General features: G+C 34.7%; 1 protein-coding gene across 1 annotated transcript; it reads left to right on the top strand.

Annotated features, from left to right (window-relative positions):
* The first annotated feature begins 841 nt into the window (after window positions 1–841).
* LOC134318693 (uncharacterized) lies at window positions 842–13,601 on the top strand. The gene is made up of 6 exons (XM_062999629.1): window positions 842–887; window positions 1,375–1,722; window positions 10,780–11,112; window positions 11,240–11,353; window positions 13,326–13,357; window positions 13,473–13,601. The coding sequence occupies exons 1-6, from the start codon at window positions 842–844 to the stop codon at window positions 13,599–13,601; spliced, it is 1,002 nt and encodes a 333-aa protein (XP_062855699.1).
* Window positions 13,602–13,840: the final 239 nt, after the last annotated feature.

Below are 13,840 nucleotides of genomic sequence, written 5' to 3'. Positions count from 1 at the left end.
TCACTTATGTTGCCAGCTATTTAGACATTAATGGCTGTGTGTTGAGTTATTTTCAGAAGACAGTAAATCTACACTGCTATACAAGCTGTACACTGACTACTCTAAATTATATCCAAGTTTTATTTCTATAGTGTTATCCCATGAAAAGATATAATGAAATATTTGCAGAAATGTGAGGGGTGTACTCACTTTTGTGATACACTGTATATCTTTGGTTTTTACCAAAATATTTACAATATACTAAGAGCTATTTTCATTATACCGTACATTTTTATACATTACAATACGTCTGGTAGCTTTTTACACATTATCATTATTACTTTATCTACACCATGCAAAATTATAAATGTATACCCAACCAATAGTGTCCAATTCTGGGTAAAAGACATTAAAAGTTTCTAGAAAAAGTGTCAATCAAATGCAGGGTAGCACACACTCAGCCATTAACTTGCTTCCCTTAGTCACTGGGTAAATTAGAGTAGCAAATACCCCTACTGTACAAACGTTATTAATTTTTCTAGAAATCTGAGCTTAGCTAATCTAAGCATTTAAAAAATGTAAACAAAAGAAATTAAGCACATTTAACAACTACAATATACTTTAACAATACATTAACATAATGATAAAATGTCAATGTTGGCAAAACATACATAGTTCAGATCTTAAAATTGAAAAAAAAAAAAAAAACTGTTTTGGTTAAAACAGTTGAATTTCTACCACTATTTTATTTCATTTGCTAGTGATGGAAAAAAATACAGGAAATGATGTCAATGCCTCAAGTCAGACATTTGTAACATGAAAGGTTGTTCTCAGTTTAACCCAAAGGGACCTCAGGGTGAAGATGCTCATGCTGATGTGGTTTGTGGTGGCACTTTTTAGTAAAACTGGTAAGTTTTTATTCATCCTTGTGTTGTTGTTGTGTACGTGCTCTTGTGATTATCATTCAGCAGGAATAACACTGTATTAACTGCTGACTTAGTTGCAATAATACATTTACATTTTCAGCATTTAGCAGACGCTTTTATCCAAAGTGACGTACACAATGAGCTGAACACGATGAGCAATTGAAGGTTAAGGGCCTTGCTTAGGCTGAGCTATCACTGGCTTAATATATAGACAGAAATAGTTTAACAAAAATCTCAGTCCTTAAATAGTTTTATAGCTTTGCATTTGTATCTATTAATGCTGTTTCTAATTAATCAAAACAAATGTCTCCTGAATCAAGCAGGACACCTGTATTTTATTAAAATGTTAATTAATTAAAATGTTTAATTAAAATAAAATTTTTGTGCAGTGTCTTTAAAAATGACTCACCTAATAAAGTTCATGTGTATTAAGGCATGACATGATTTTGCTTTTGGTTGCTAATTGCAGATCCAGCACAAGCTCAAGAAATTCATCAGCCGAGCCCAGTAATCACAGCTGCTATTGGTGATAATCTGACTCTGCATTGCTTTGTGCCAAAAGAGTATGATGCTGATCTTTTTGTTTGGTTTAAGCAAAAAGTAGGGCACGAGCTATTTTCGGTGGTTCAGGTTCGTAAAGAGCGTGATCCCTTTTACAGTGGTAAACTCAAACCTCCAAAGGTTATTATTAATACAGGAAAGGGAAGCTTCAATTTAACCATCATGAATGTGGAGAAAGAAGATGAGGCGATGTATTACTGTGGCTTAACAGCATTTTACACAGTGTTTGGAAAAGGAACATTTTTATCTTTGAAAGGTAAGAATTCATTTCTATAACCAAAACTGTTTGTCAGTTTGATTTAATATTTCAGAATGTCCTAAAATGTACTGAAATTTGTCACATTTAAATGATCTTTTAAATTTTTTTAAGACAAAGACTACACAAGAAACCATATAGCTTTACAAGTATGATTCATTTTTATTAAACATAAAAATTTATTAAAAACCTCTATCACCCATAGGAAAAATTGACCAGCCAATTCCAAATAACTAGCTGTGCCACCCTTGTCAGTAACTAGTTTCTAACTGCATTACAGATGATTTTAGCAGAGGAACAATAAAGAAAGCCTAAATCTTACATTTCTGATTATAATCAACAGGTAATTATGAATTAAAAAGCTCAGAGGACATGAGAAAGAAAATTACGTTTGTAAATGGGACAAAATTACGCCAGGGTAAGTTTTCAGTTCTCTGTTTTTTATACTTAAATATCTTATGTGTATATTATTTCTTGTCTAATACAAATAGGAAATAGACTTAACTGAAAATTGCTGATTAGTATATGTGATATAAAAATGAAATCAGGTAAAGATGCTATAAATGACTATGCGTATCATTTTTCCTGGTCAGCCAAGTCTATTTTGTTGACTTTTTAAATGAAGAGAACTAAGTACAACCTCTGTACAAACTATGAAGAAATGGTTATTATTCTGAAAATGGTAAAGCACAGTGCCTATTCTAAGAACTTAAATGTAATGTGTAATATATTTAATATAATATAAACTTAAATAAAATAGTCAGAGTCAATGTTAAAAAAAGACATTAGGTTTACTACATGCAAAGAACCAGCTTCTCAGAATAAGGATGTAAATATACAGCAATGTCTACACACTGTAAGCCTTCAGCTTACAATTTTTGCTGACCACAATGCAAAATGTATTTACAAAATAACATTAAAGAAAACTTTAAAGGGCAAGGAAATATTACCAAGCCGATAACAAACCCTTTCATACAGAAATAGAAATGCTTATATGCTGGGCATATTTTATATGACAGCAAAGAACCTGCAGGAAGAATCAGCTGCCACAGAAGTGGTGATGCATTGTTCAACATGTGCAGCAATGCTTGTGCAACGAACACGTTCTGCATTATGAAACAGTTAACATCTCAAGTATGCAAAACAGCATTTTAATAAGTCAGATGCATTATAAGAATTAGTGCTGTGAATTGATAAAGTAAAATGAAATGAAGGAGCAGGATTTAGTATGTGTGGGTGGTTGGTGTGGCAGCCATTGCATAAAAACATTCTTTGAAATTCATAATCAACTACTTGCAAGCTGAAGCTTCTGGCAAGCCAGTTTGCATATACAATATTCTGCAAGTGAGGGTGGAAAGACACTTAAAAGACTCATATCACGCTACAAAAAGCTGTAATATCTGCCATATCTAACCACTGACCTAGTAGGGTGTTCAAACTTTTGCATGTACCACAGTTTTTATTGTATTGAACACAGACTGTGTTTTCACAAACTGTGGATTCACTTGCTATGTTTGCTTACATGCTATGTTTTTAAACAGTTTTCTAAAAAGGCTATGTTTAAATTTTTTACCTTAAAAAAAATCAACAAAACATATTGGCTGGGGGTGACTAAAGTTTTTCATACAATTGTAAACATTTGTTATACCAAATCATTTCATCATTTATGTTCCAAAGCAAAGGCTTCAGATGCTGGAATGATAATCCTGGGAGCAGCTTTGGGAGTGTGTGTGGTTATAATCTCTGCTCAAGCCATTTTCATTTGTAAATGGAAAAACAGTGAAAAGCACACAGGTAAGTGTTAGCATGTTTCCCATAAAATTAAATGCGATTTTAATTATGGCTCATGGTACCAATATAGTAACAGGAAACCTGTAAGTTGTGTACTGACTTTTCAATTAAAATATTTTCAATTTTTTTTTTTTAATTTAAGGAGCTGAGGTGGTGCAGCAGTAAATTACTGTAGCACACTCAGGGGATAGGCCAATAGATTGGTGTCCTGTATAGTGTATGTACTGTTACCCTGACCAGGTGAAAGCAGCATTAACATGAAAATAAAATGAAATTATTTTATTTTCTTTTTAGCACAAAGGACACAGCAATGTGTTATAATAAGCACAGGGAAAACAACCTCTCAGGTATTTGTTTAGGAAATTACCACTCGTACTATAATCAGCTTTGTTTCCATTGTTGGGTTCTGAGGAATATGTTGTATTTAATGTTGTTTTCTACAGAGCCGTGAATCTCTGGAGCTAAATTATGCTGCTCTACAATTCAATAGGAATAAAACCAAAAAGGCACGAACAACACGTGATCGACCTCAAGACAGTGTGTACTCTGAAGTTAGAGTCCAAAATACTTAAATAATTTTTATTTTTTATTTTGGTCATATTTCTATGCTTTGATTTTTTTGTTTATGGGTTCAGTTTTGAGGTCTGGGTAAATTATTATTTCATTTTGATCGCTCAAACATTGTTTCATGTAAATTTGTGATGTTGAAATCAGGTAAGTTTAGTTTTTAAATTAAACTTAATTTGAAATGAATTAAGTTAAAAATTATAGTTCTATCTACACATAATAGTAAAAAAAATATTTTTTTATTTTGTTTGTGTTGATTAAAAGATGGACGAAATTAACAGTCCAGTTACAAAACACAAGTTTAAATCTGTGTAACACAATAAATGTTAATGAACATTTGTGTAATAAAATGATATGTTTTGTGTTTCATCAATATAATTTATGAAAAAAAGATTGTTATGAACTTTCATTAAAAAAAATAAAAGTGTAGATGTAGTAATAGTGGGATGTAGGCCAATGGATTGGTGTCCTGTCTGGAGTGTTTTAAAACAGTAATAAAAATCATATACTACAGTAATTTGTACTGTGCACTGTGCAATTTATACCCTGGCCAGTATGTATTTAGGGCCCAGATCCACTGCATCCCTAATCAGGATGAAGCAGTGACTAAAGATGAATAAATATATATCTATATACTGTAGATGTATGTTGTGTTTGATGTTTTCTTTTCTCTGTTTTAACTTGTAATCTTGCAATAATAAATTTACAGTACAAAAAGAAAAGTGATTCCAAGGCAGCAGTAAAACTGAGATGTGATAACTAAAGCTCAGGATTGAACCCAAGAGGCTGTAAGGCATCAACATGCTGTGTCCAAATAACTTAACATGTCACCCAATAACTCCTACAAATAGTTTATTATAACCTTTACAGGGGCAGTCTTGTTGGATGAGCCAACAAAGTGAAAAGATAAAGTCTCCAGTTTGCTGTTGATGGAAAACTTTTGAGTGTCTCAAAAGTTCTTTCAGTGTCCTGGCTTCTGAAACTACTTATTCACAAATTAAAGGTGTCTAATAATCATTTTTAATCTGTTGACAGGCATGACTTTTAACATCAAACAGAGAGAAAGACCTCTGATGGTCAATACATTCTTTGTTCTCTAAGATATGACATTTCAGTATTTACAGTGGGGGAAATAAGTATTTGATCCCCTGCTGATTTTGTAAGTTTACCCCCTTACAAAGACTTGAACAGTCTATAATTTTTATGAAAGGTTTATTTTAACAGAGAGAGACAGAATATCAACAAAAAAAAATCCAGAAAAAAAACATTAAATAAAAGTTATAAATTAATTTGTATTTAATTAAGGGAAATAAGTATTTGATCCCCTACCAACCAGCAAGAATTCTGACCCCCAAAGACTGGTTATGTGCCCATGAGGCACACAAATTAGTCCTGTCCCTGTATAAAAGACTCCTGTCACAGAATCAGTTTCTTCCGTTCAAATCTCTCAACCACCATGGGCAAGACCAAAGAGCTATTAAAGGACGTCAGGGACAAGATTGTAGACCTGCACAAGGCTGGAATGGGCTACAAGACCATCAGCAAGAAGCTTGGTGAGAAAGAGACCACTGTTGGTGCGATCATTCGAAAATGGAAGAAATACAAGATCACAGTCAATCACCCTCACTCTGGAGCTCCATGCAAGATCTCACCTGGTTGGGTAAGAATGATTCTGAGAAAGGTGAGGTCAGCCCAGAATTACACGGGAGGAGCTTGTCAATGATCTCAAGGGAGCTGGGAGCACAGTCACCAAGAAAACCATTAGTAGCACACTTTGCCGTAATGGATTGAGATCCTGCAGTGCCTGCAAAGTCCCTTTGCTCAAGAAGGCTCATGTACAGGCCCATCTGAAGTTTGCCAATGAACACCTGAATGATTCAGAGAAAGCTTGGGAGAATGTGATATGGTCAGATGAGACCAAAATTGAGCTCTTTGCCATCAACTCCACTCGCCGTGTTTGGAGGCAAAGAAATGCCCGGTGGGGATGGTGTTCTTGGGGTCATATCCAACATTTCTCTGCTCTCAGCTCCCTTGAGATCATTGACAAGCTCCTCCCATGTAATTCTGGGCTGACCTCACCTTTCTCAGAATCATTCTTACCCCACCAGGTGAGATCTTGCATGGAGCTTCAGAGTGAGGGTGATTAACTATGATCTTGTATTTCTTCCATTTTCGAATGATCGCACCAACAGTGGTCTCTTTCTCACCAAGCTTCTTGCTGATGGTCTTGCAGCCCATTCCAGCCTTGAGCAGGTCTACAATCTTGTCCCTGACGTCCTTTGATAGCTCTTTGGTCTTGCCCATGGTGGTCGAGAGATTTGAATGGATAAAACTGATTCTGTGACAGGAGTCTTTTATACAGGGACAGGACTAATTTGTGTGCCTCATGGGCACATAACCGGTCTGTGGGGGTCAGAATTCTTGCTGGTTGGTAGGGGATCAAATACTTATTTCCCTTAATTAAATACAAATTAATTTATAACTTTTATTTAATGTTTTTTTCCCGGATTTTTTTGTTGATATTCTGTCCCTCTCTGTTAAAATAAACCTTCCATAAAAATTATAGACTGTTCAAGTCTTTGTAAGGGGGTAAACTTACAAAATCAGCAAGGGATCAAATACTTATTTCCCCCACTGTATTTCTATAACATCTTCTAACATCTTCTATAACATATTCTTAATCATACAGTTTAGAATAAAATGCTTTTCTTTCTCATATATACATATACATGAGTACAGTACAACGGAAGTCTGTCTTTGCACATCCCATCTTGTTTGGAAGCTGGGGTCAGAGCACAGGGTTAGCCATTGTACAGCACCCCTGGAGCCGAGAGGAATAAGGGCCTTGCTCAAGGACCCAACAGTGGCTACATGGTCTAGCTGGGATTTATTTTCCTCATTCCTAGAAAAAGTCTTCTTAAAGTGGTAATCTTTAATTTTTTTTTTTATATTACTGCTTTTTTTTTTTTTTTGCTGTACAGCATTGTCAGGAAAATCATTATCAGTACCTCCTTGACTGATAAAAATAGTCATCAATTGTTTTTCTCTGGATGCTATTCTCCTCATCTGTCTTGTAGGACATTCTATTAGCTGCTGCCCTTGAGGTCTACAAAAAGTTGAAGGGATGCTGAAATTGCACTTAAAACCAAATGCTAAAATATTTGATCTGAAAGAAGAAAAAAAATACTTCCTCTTTGCTGGCTTTTAACAAAGCAAAGTTTCTCCTCAGTGGCTGCGCTGTGGATTTTGTGGAGTTGATGCAGGGGGGCTTAAGCTTTTAGGTCATGTTTGCAGGCTACAGGCACAGCCACAGGTCTCTCGCTACATTCTTTACTGTATTAACATAAACATATCACGGTTGTTATTTTCAGTGATTGTCAGTGAGCTAAAGATGGCCACTCCTACAGAGCCAACTGTAGTAAATAAGTGCTTCAGATTGCAGCTGATACAGATGGGGCATGACTGTCCAGAATGGCATTTCTTTGTCCATGCTGTGCAGAAATCACAATACTCAATGTTGACACTACTTTCCATATAGATTAATCTTTCTGACAACCATTGGGTACTGGGTAGTGGAAATGTTTTTATGTAGATTGAGTTGTAGCCTGAATAGAAAATCTTTTGCTTTTCTTTATTTTCTCCATGTTCAGTTAAAGTGGAAAAGTACAGGCTGTTGTGACCATCACAGAAGTGTAGACCTTTGCCATGGGCACTGACACAACCCCATATCATGACAGACCCTGCTTTTGGACAGGAGTCTGAATAGTCCTTTTCATATTTTGTCAGGAGCACAGGGCATCTATTTCTTCCCAAAAAAAAAAGTTCTGAATACTGATTTGTCTGACAATAAATTTACACTGTCTTCTACATGTGATGTACACTCACACACTCACTTACTCACTGTCAAAACTGCTTATCCAATTAGGGTCGCGTTGGGTGCTGGAGCCTATGCCAGCTTTTCAATGGGCGCTAGGCACACCGGGTGCCAGTCCTAGACCGGGTGCCAGTCCATCGCAGGGCACACACACACACACCCATTCACCTATAGGGCAATTCAGTGTCTTCAATTAACTTGACTGCATGTTTTTGGACTGTGGGGGGAAACCAGAGCTCGCGGAAGAAACTCACGCAGACACGGGGAGAACATGCAAACTCTGCACAGAAAGGACCCGACAGTTACCCGATTGTATTATGCTTCCTCTCTACTGATGTTGACTTCCACTCTGACTAAGGAGAGCCATGACTGACACATGCCCCCTTCGTCATGTGTGCAGTAGCCGACCGCATCTTTTAACCTGCACGAGGCAAGTTCATATGTGGATCAGCTTTGTGTACAAAGAGACACACCCTGTCCACATTATCTCTTGTTGCTGTGCAGCCAGCAGAGGTCGTAATTGCATTAGTTATAAGGATTCCCCTCTGGAACCCACCCAGAGCTGAGATTTAACCTGACTAGTTCAAGATGTCAGCTTTGGTGTGATAGCGTGTTTTACTGCTGCGCCACCTGAGCGCCTTACATAGATGATTTTTAAAGAATAATTTAAAAGTATGGAAAACGACAATGACAAAGTCAATTTGATGTGGGCTGTTGGTTCAAAAGTACCTATTCTATGAGTATGTGATTGCAACTGCCACTCCATGCTGACACAACTCCCCAGAACTCCCCAACGGTAAAGCCACCGTTGTCTGCATCCACCACACAGTACACCAGGTTAAAAGCTATTAAGTTAAAGTAGGCTTTTTTACATAATAATGTATGCCAAATAAAGATTTTTCTTTAATAGTGTACTATGTTTGTATAAACATAAACTGATTCAACAATGCAAAATAATTACCCACACTGTAAGAAAACGTGTCAACTATTGTTGACTACATTTATGAGGGCCATTTACAATAATGTTATCTAACTGAGTTGCCAGTAAGTGTACAACTCACAAAAACTTTGTAACAAAATGTTTCAGGTTGTACTGATAGTGTTTCATGTTGAAGTGCAGGAAGGTGCAAAACAGTAAGAATTTATACAAATCTAAAAAAATAATAATAATAAATAAAATACTGTCTTTGGTTGACCATCGTATCTCGATGATGTCAGCTGTGCATAGCAATAACTCGGTGGATTCGCATGTGACTGTGTAGGCCAATCCTGGATATGCACACTCTGGAGCAAGTAAAAGGAATGTAGTATGAGGCATAAGTGATAATCCTGTTCATCATGAATGACAACTTTTGTCATTAACACATCAAGTTATTTCTTTATCTTCTGTGTAAAAGCTGTTTTAATGTACAGTACATATAAACTAATGTATTAGTTTAATTTAATAAATCAATGAGTATGAAAGTGTTTTATTAAAAATACAGCTTAATGTTAATAAGTAAAAATCAGTTACTCTTACTGGCATGGGGTAAGGATTGTTTCTTTTATCATTTTTGTAAGATAAAATCATCATCTTTTCTACATAAAAGTTTCTTAAATCTGTGTTCTCTTTCCAGCACTGACTTCTGGTGGCTAAACAGTGTGACAAACATGTAAATATGTAAATGAAATGGAAATTGTGGCTTCCAGCAGCCAATCAGATACATGCCTCCATTACAAAGTACTTGGCATTTTTGACCTTTCACTTCTTTCAAACAGCTTACCTCAAATATCACCTCAACCGTGAGAATGACTTCACCCTGGATTTGTGTTTTATGTCTCTACCTTATATGTAAGCTAAAAATACTTTAAAAATAATGTTTTTACAATTTTATATAATTGCTCTAATTTCTGTTTTAAATGCTCTTGTTTCCCCCGTTGCATCTCATCTGACTTTTTTTTCTAGTTCCAACCCAAGCTGTGGATTTTTACAGACCAGCCATTGTCTCAGTGAAGTCTGGTGAACGTGTTACTTTGAACTGCAAATTTCTTGACAAACAAAAAAGTAAAACTCTAATGGTTTGGTACCAACAAAAGGTTGGAGAGCTGCCTCAGGAGGTGGGAAAAAATTCACAAACAGATACAAACCTTTTAAAGGAGTTAAACAATTCAAGATTTAAAGTGGAGACAACTACTACTGGTCTTTCTCTGACAATTCTACAAGCAAGAAAAAACGATGAAGGGCTGTACTTCTGTGGAATACATACCTGGGACAAATTTGAATTTTCTAGTGGAACATTTTTAGCTGTACAAGGTAATTTACACAGTCTATAATGATGATTATAGGCTCACATATTAGATTTTTTTTACTTACTATATTTTAAAACATTTTATATACCACCATTGTGTTGATAATCTAGGTAATAAATATTTTATATAAATGCTAAATATTTTCTAACCATCCAGTTATATTTCAGTCTAAAGTATTACAATAATTTAGTTCAAATAGATCTATGACACATTTGTTATCGATAACGTTTTGTGTCATGTTTAATTATATGCTAATTGTAAAACAAAAACATTAAAAAATGACTAAATTATTTTAGTCACTGTAAAATCATCTACACCTAATATTTATATTTCCATGCATGCAGAGATTGGACATCTGACATTGTGTATATATGTTTTAAATAATCAGTGCTATAGTAAATAAACAGGTCAGTGGAATAAACAGTGGATCATGCTTAATATTTGACAAACATTAAAATGTGCTGTACTGGTATATAACTTGCAAGTGTATTTAACTGAGGACTAATTAAAATCTTACACTACATTTTATTAAACAGACAATCAAGAGTTCAAAGTTTCAGTATTCCAGAACATGTTGGATTTGGTTCCTGTAGGATCATCAGTAAATCTTCAGTGCTCTGTTTTCTCTGAGAGCAGAACAGCAGAACTTCAAGTGCTCTGGTTCAGATCTGCTGCACCACAACCCCGTCCTCAGATCATTTACACTCATCTCAACAGCAGTCATCAGTGTAAGAACAGCTCTTCTACATACACCTGTGTGTACAACTTCTCCAAGAGCATCCTCACCCTCAATGATACTGGTACCTACTACTGTGCTGTGGCCATGTGTGGGAAGATTATCTTTGGGAATGGAACAACAGTACAAGTAGGTAAGAAAAAAATAGACACTGCAAATTCTTTACAACTCCTAACAAAAGAGAACATACATAGACATTGCAATTGTATGTTGGGATAGGATTTGTTAAAAATACTTGCAACATTTACTGTTCTTTGCAGCCTCTTTGGATCCTGTTGTAATCTCCCTTGCAGTGTCTTTAATGGTGTGTGTAGTTGTGATCATCGTGCAAGCATCTTTCAGCTGTAAAAGGAATCTCCACAAACAGGTCGAGGGTATGGCCAAAATAATCATACTTCACTTTAATTCATATTTTTTGCTTAAAAAAAAAGCTATACTGTCAGCAATAAAATTAATTGCACAGTTGCAATTTATCTCACACTGCAAATATGACATATTTAAATAAAATAAACAGCAGAAAAATAAACGTTTCTTAACAAACACACTTCACAAATATTGACACAAAAAATCTTGTGGACAAAATGTCTCAATGATATTTAACATTTTAAAGATATCATTCAAGACATTGTGGCACTGAAATATAAATAAATGGTGACACAAACATAAATAGAGTTACTTTTTTGTGTTTTTTGTGTTTGCAGTTAAAAAAGGGATATAAGTGTATTTGCCCCTCAGCACGGTAGTTAGTATGGTTAGAGAAACAAAAATTACGGCAGGGCGGTAATCCAACATTTAAGTCAATACATACATAATTTAGCTTTAACCGGTTAAAGCTGTTATAATGGCTGATTATAATCCCCTCAATCAAACCTGACTAAAAATGTGTGGGTTTATCAGAGATTAGCTTAAAATTCTAAAGTAAGATAAGATAATACTTAAATGCTGTTATGATAGCAAACAGTGGTCAAATAAAATTGTGGTTTTAATAAAAAAACTTTTTTTAGATTAAGATTAGATCTAAATCTATCAAGTATCACTTAATCTAAAGTATCAAGTTCATTTCTTCAGTACAAATGAATTACACAAACTCTTATCTCAATACTTTTCTTTACATTTTTTAGTTAAAGAATGCCATTACATTTAGAGCTGGCATGCATTAATACATAATTTATACTTTAGTTTAATAAAGTTTATAACAATAAATAAATGAATACATAAAAAATTAAAGAGATTAGAGTGTCATAACTAACTTCACCGATCAGCCAGAACATTAAAACCACCTCCTTGTTTCTACACTCACTGTCCATTTTATCAGCTCCACTTACCATATAGACACACTTTATAGTTCTACAATTACTGACTGTAGTCTATTTCTCCACATACTGTTTCAACCTGCTTTCACCCTGTTCTTCAATGGTCAAGACCCCCACAGGGTCACCACAGAGCAGGTATTATTTAAGTGTTGAATCATACTCAGCATGGCAGTGACAATGACATGGTGGTGGTGTGTTAGTGTGTGTTGTGCTGGTATGAGTGGATCAGACACAGCAGCGCTGATGGGGTTTTTAAATACTGTGTCCACTTACTGTCCACTCTATTAGACACTCCTACCTAGCTGGTCCACCTTGTAGATGTAAAGTAAGAGACAATTCTTTGACTACTTTTGGTTTTGTATTATAAATCCAGTGCAAAATATATCACCTTTAAATTCATACATATCAGGTCTTTTAAAATTGTAATTATAAACAATGAACAAAAAGTAAAGAACAAAGTTGATGTTGGCAATTACAGCTCTTTTTTTTTCTAAATTCTGCACTATGTACATTAATCTATTCATGTTTTTTAACTAACAAAATATCATATTACTGTTTGTAGAGAAACAGTTTTTTATTATAATTCTCTCACCTCCATACTTTAAAAAGTTGAATATTTGTTTCCTTTGACCAGAATACATTGTTTCACTAAGTGTTCTGATTTGTCTAAATGCTCATGTGCAAATTTTAGATGCACACCTCTGTGCTTAACTTTACCTTAGCAAGAATCTAAGAAAAAAGATGACTTGCACTGTACTTTATAGATGATTGTTTTTTAGTGTAACCGTTGTTACTTTCTTTCAACTTCCTTGTCATTACTCTGAAATCACATGCAATGGCAAATCTGTCTGGCGATGATTACAAGTAGCTCCATAATATTTTTATATATTACAGTACACACTATGGTTACTAGTTTTTCTTTGTATGTAGAAAAATAAGATACAAATTTTAATAAACATTATTTTTGCAAATGATGTGAATATATGAACTAGAAACTAAAATGCTTTGTTTTACTATATATTTTTCTGTATAGGTAGACCTCAGCAAAGTTATGTGCTCAATCAGGTATAACTCACAAACTATGTAATTCTAACAGAAGCTTTTGCTTAAACTTCATAAAAGTGGCCTTGTGTTTTCAGTAGCTGTCATAAATTTTTTTTTTTTATGTCTATTTTAACAGAGCCCTGATGCTTTGGAGCTAAATTATGCTGCAGTGCATTTGAAAAGGAAAGCCAAAAGAGTAAGAGAAAAGGGAGAACAAGTTACAGAATGTGTGTATTCTGAAGTGATAACCTCATTAAATGATTGAGTTGTGTCTATATATCTGACATCTGTAAATTATTTATAACCTACGCATGATAATAATTTTTTTAAATGTGTTATTTGCAAATGATCATATGACAAAGAAAAGATTAAAATTGATTCAGCATTTTTGTATTCATATTGTTAAAGTCTTGGTATTGCATATGTCACACAATTTTAGGGTGTTACAATAGTCTGCCTGTCAGAGATTTTTCGAAAGAACACATGTGCAGCCCAACTGTTAAT

Source organism: Trichomycterus rosablanca, chromosome 8 (assembly GCF_030014385.1).
Source record: "Trichomycterus rosablanca isolate fTriRos1 chromosome 8, fTriRos1.hap1, whole genome shotgun sequence".
Taxonomy (NCBI): Eukaryota; Metazoa; Chordata; class Actinopteri; order Siluriformes; family Trichomycteridae; genus Trichomycterus; species Trichomycterus rosablanca.
Note: the sequence above shows the minus strand (reverse complement) of the source record. Positions and strands in the feature narration are given on the sequence as shown.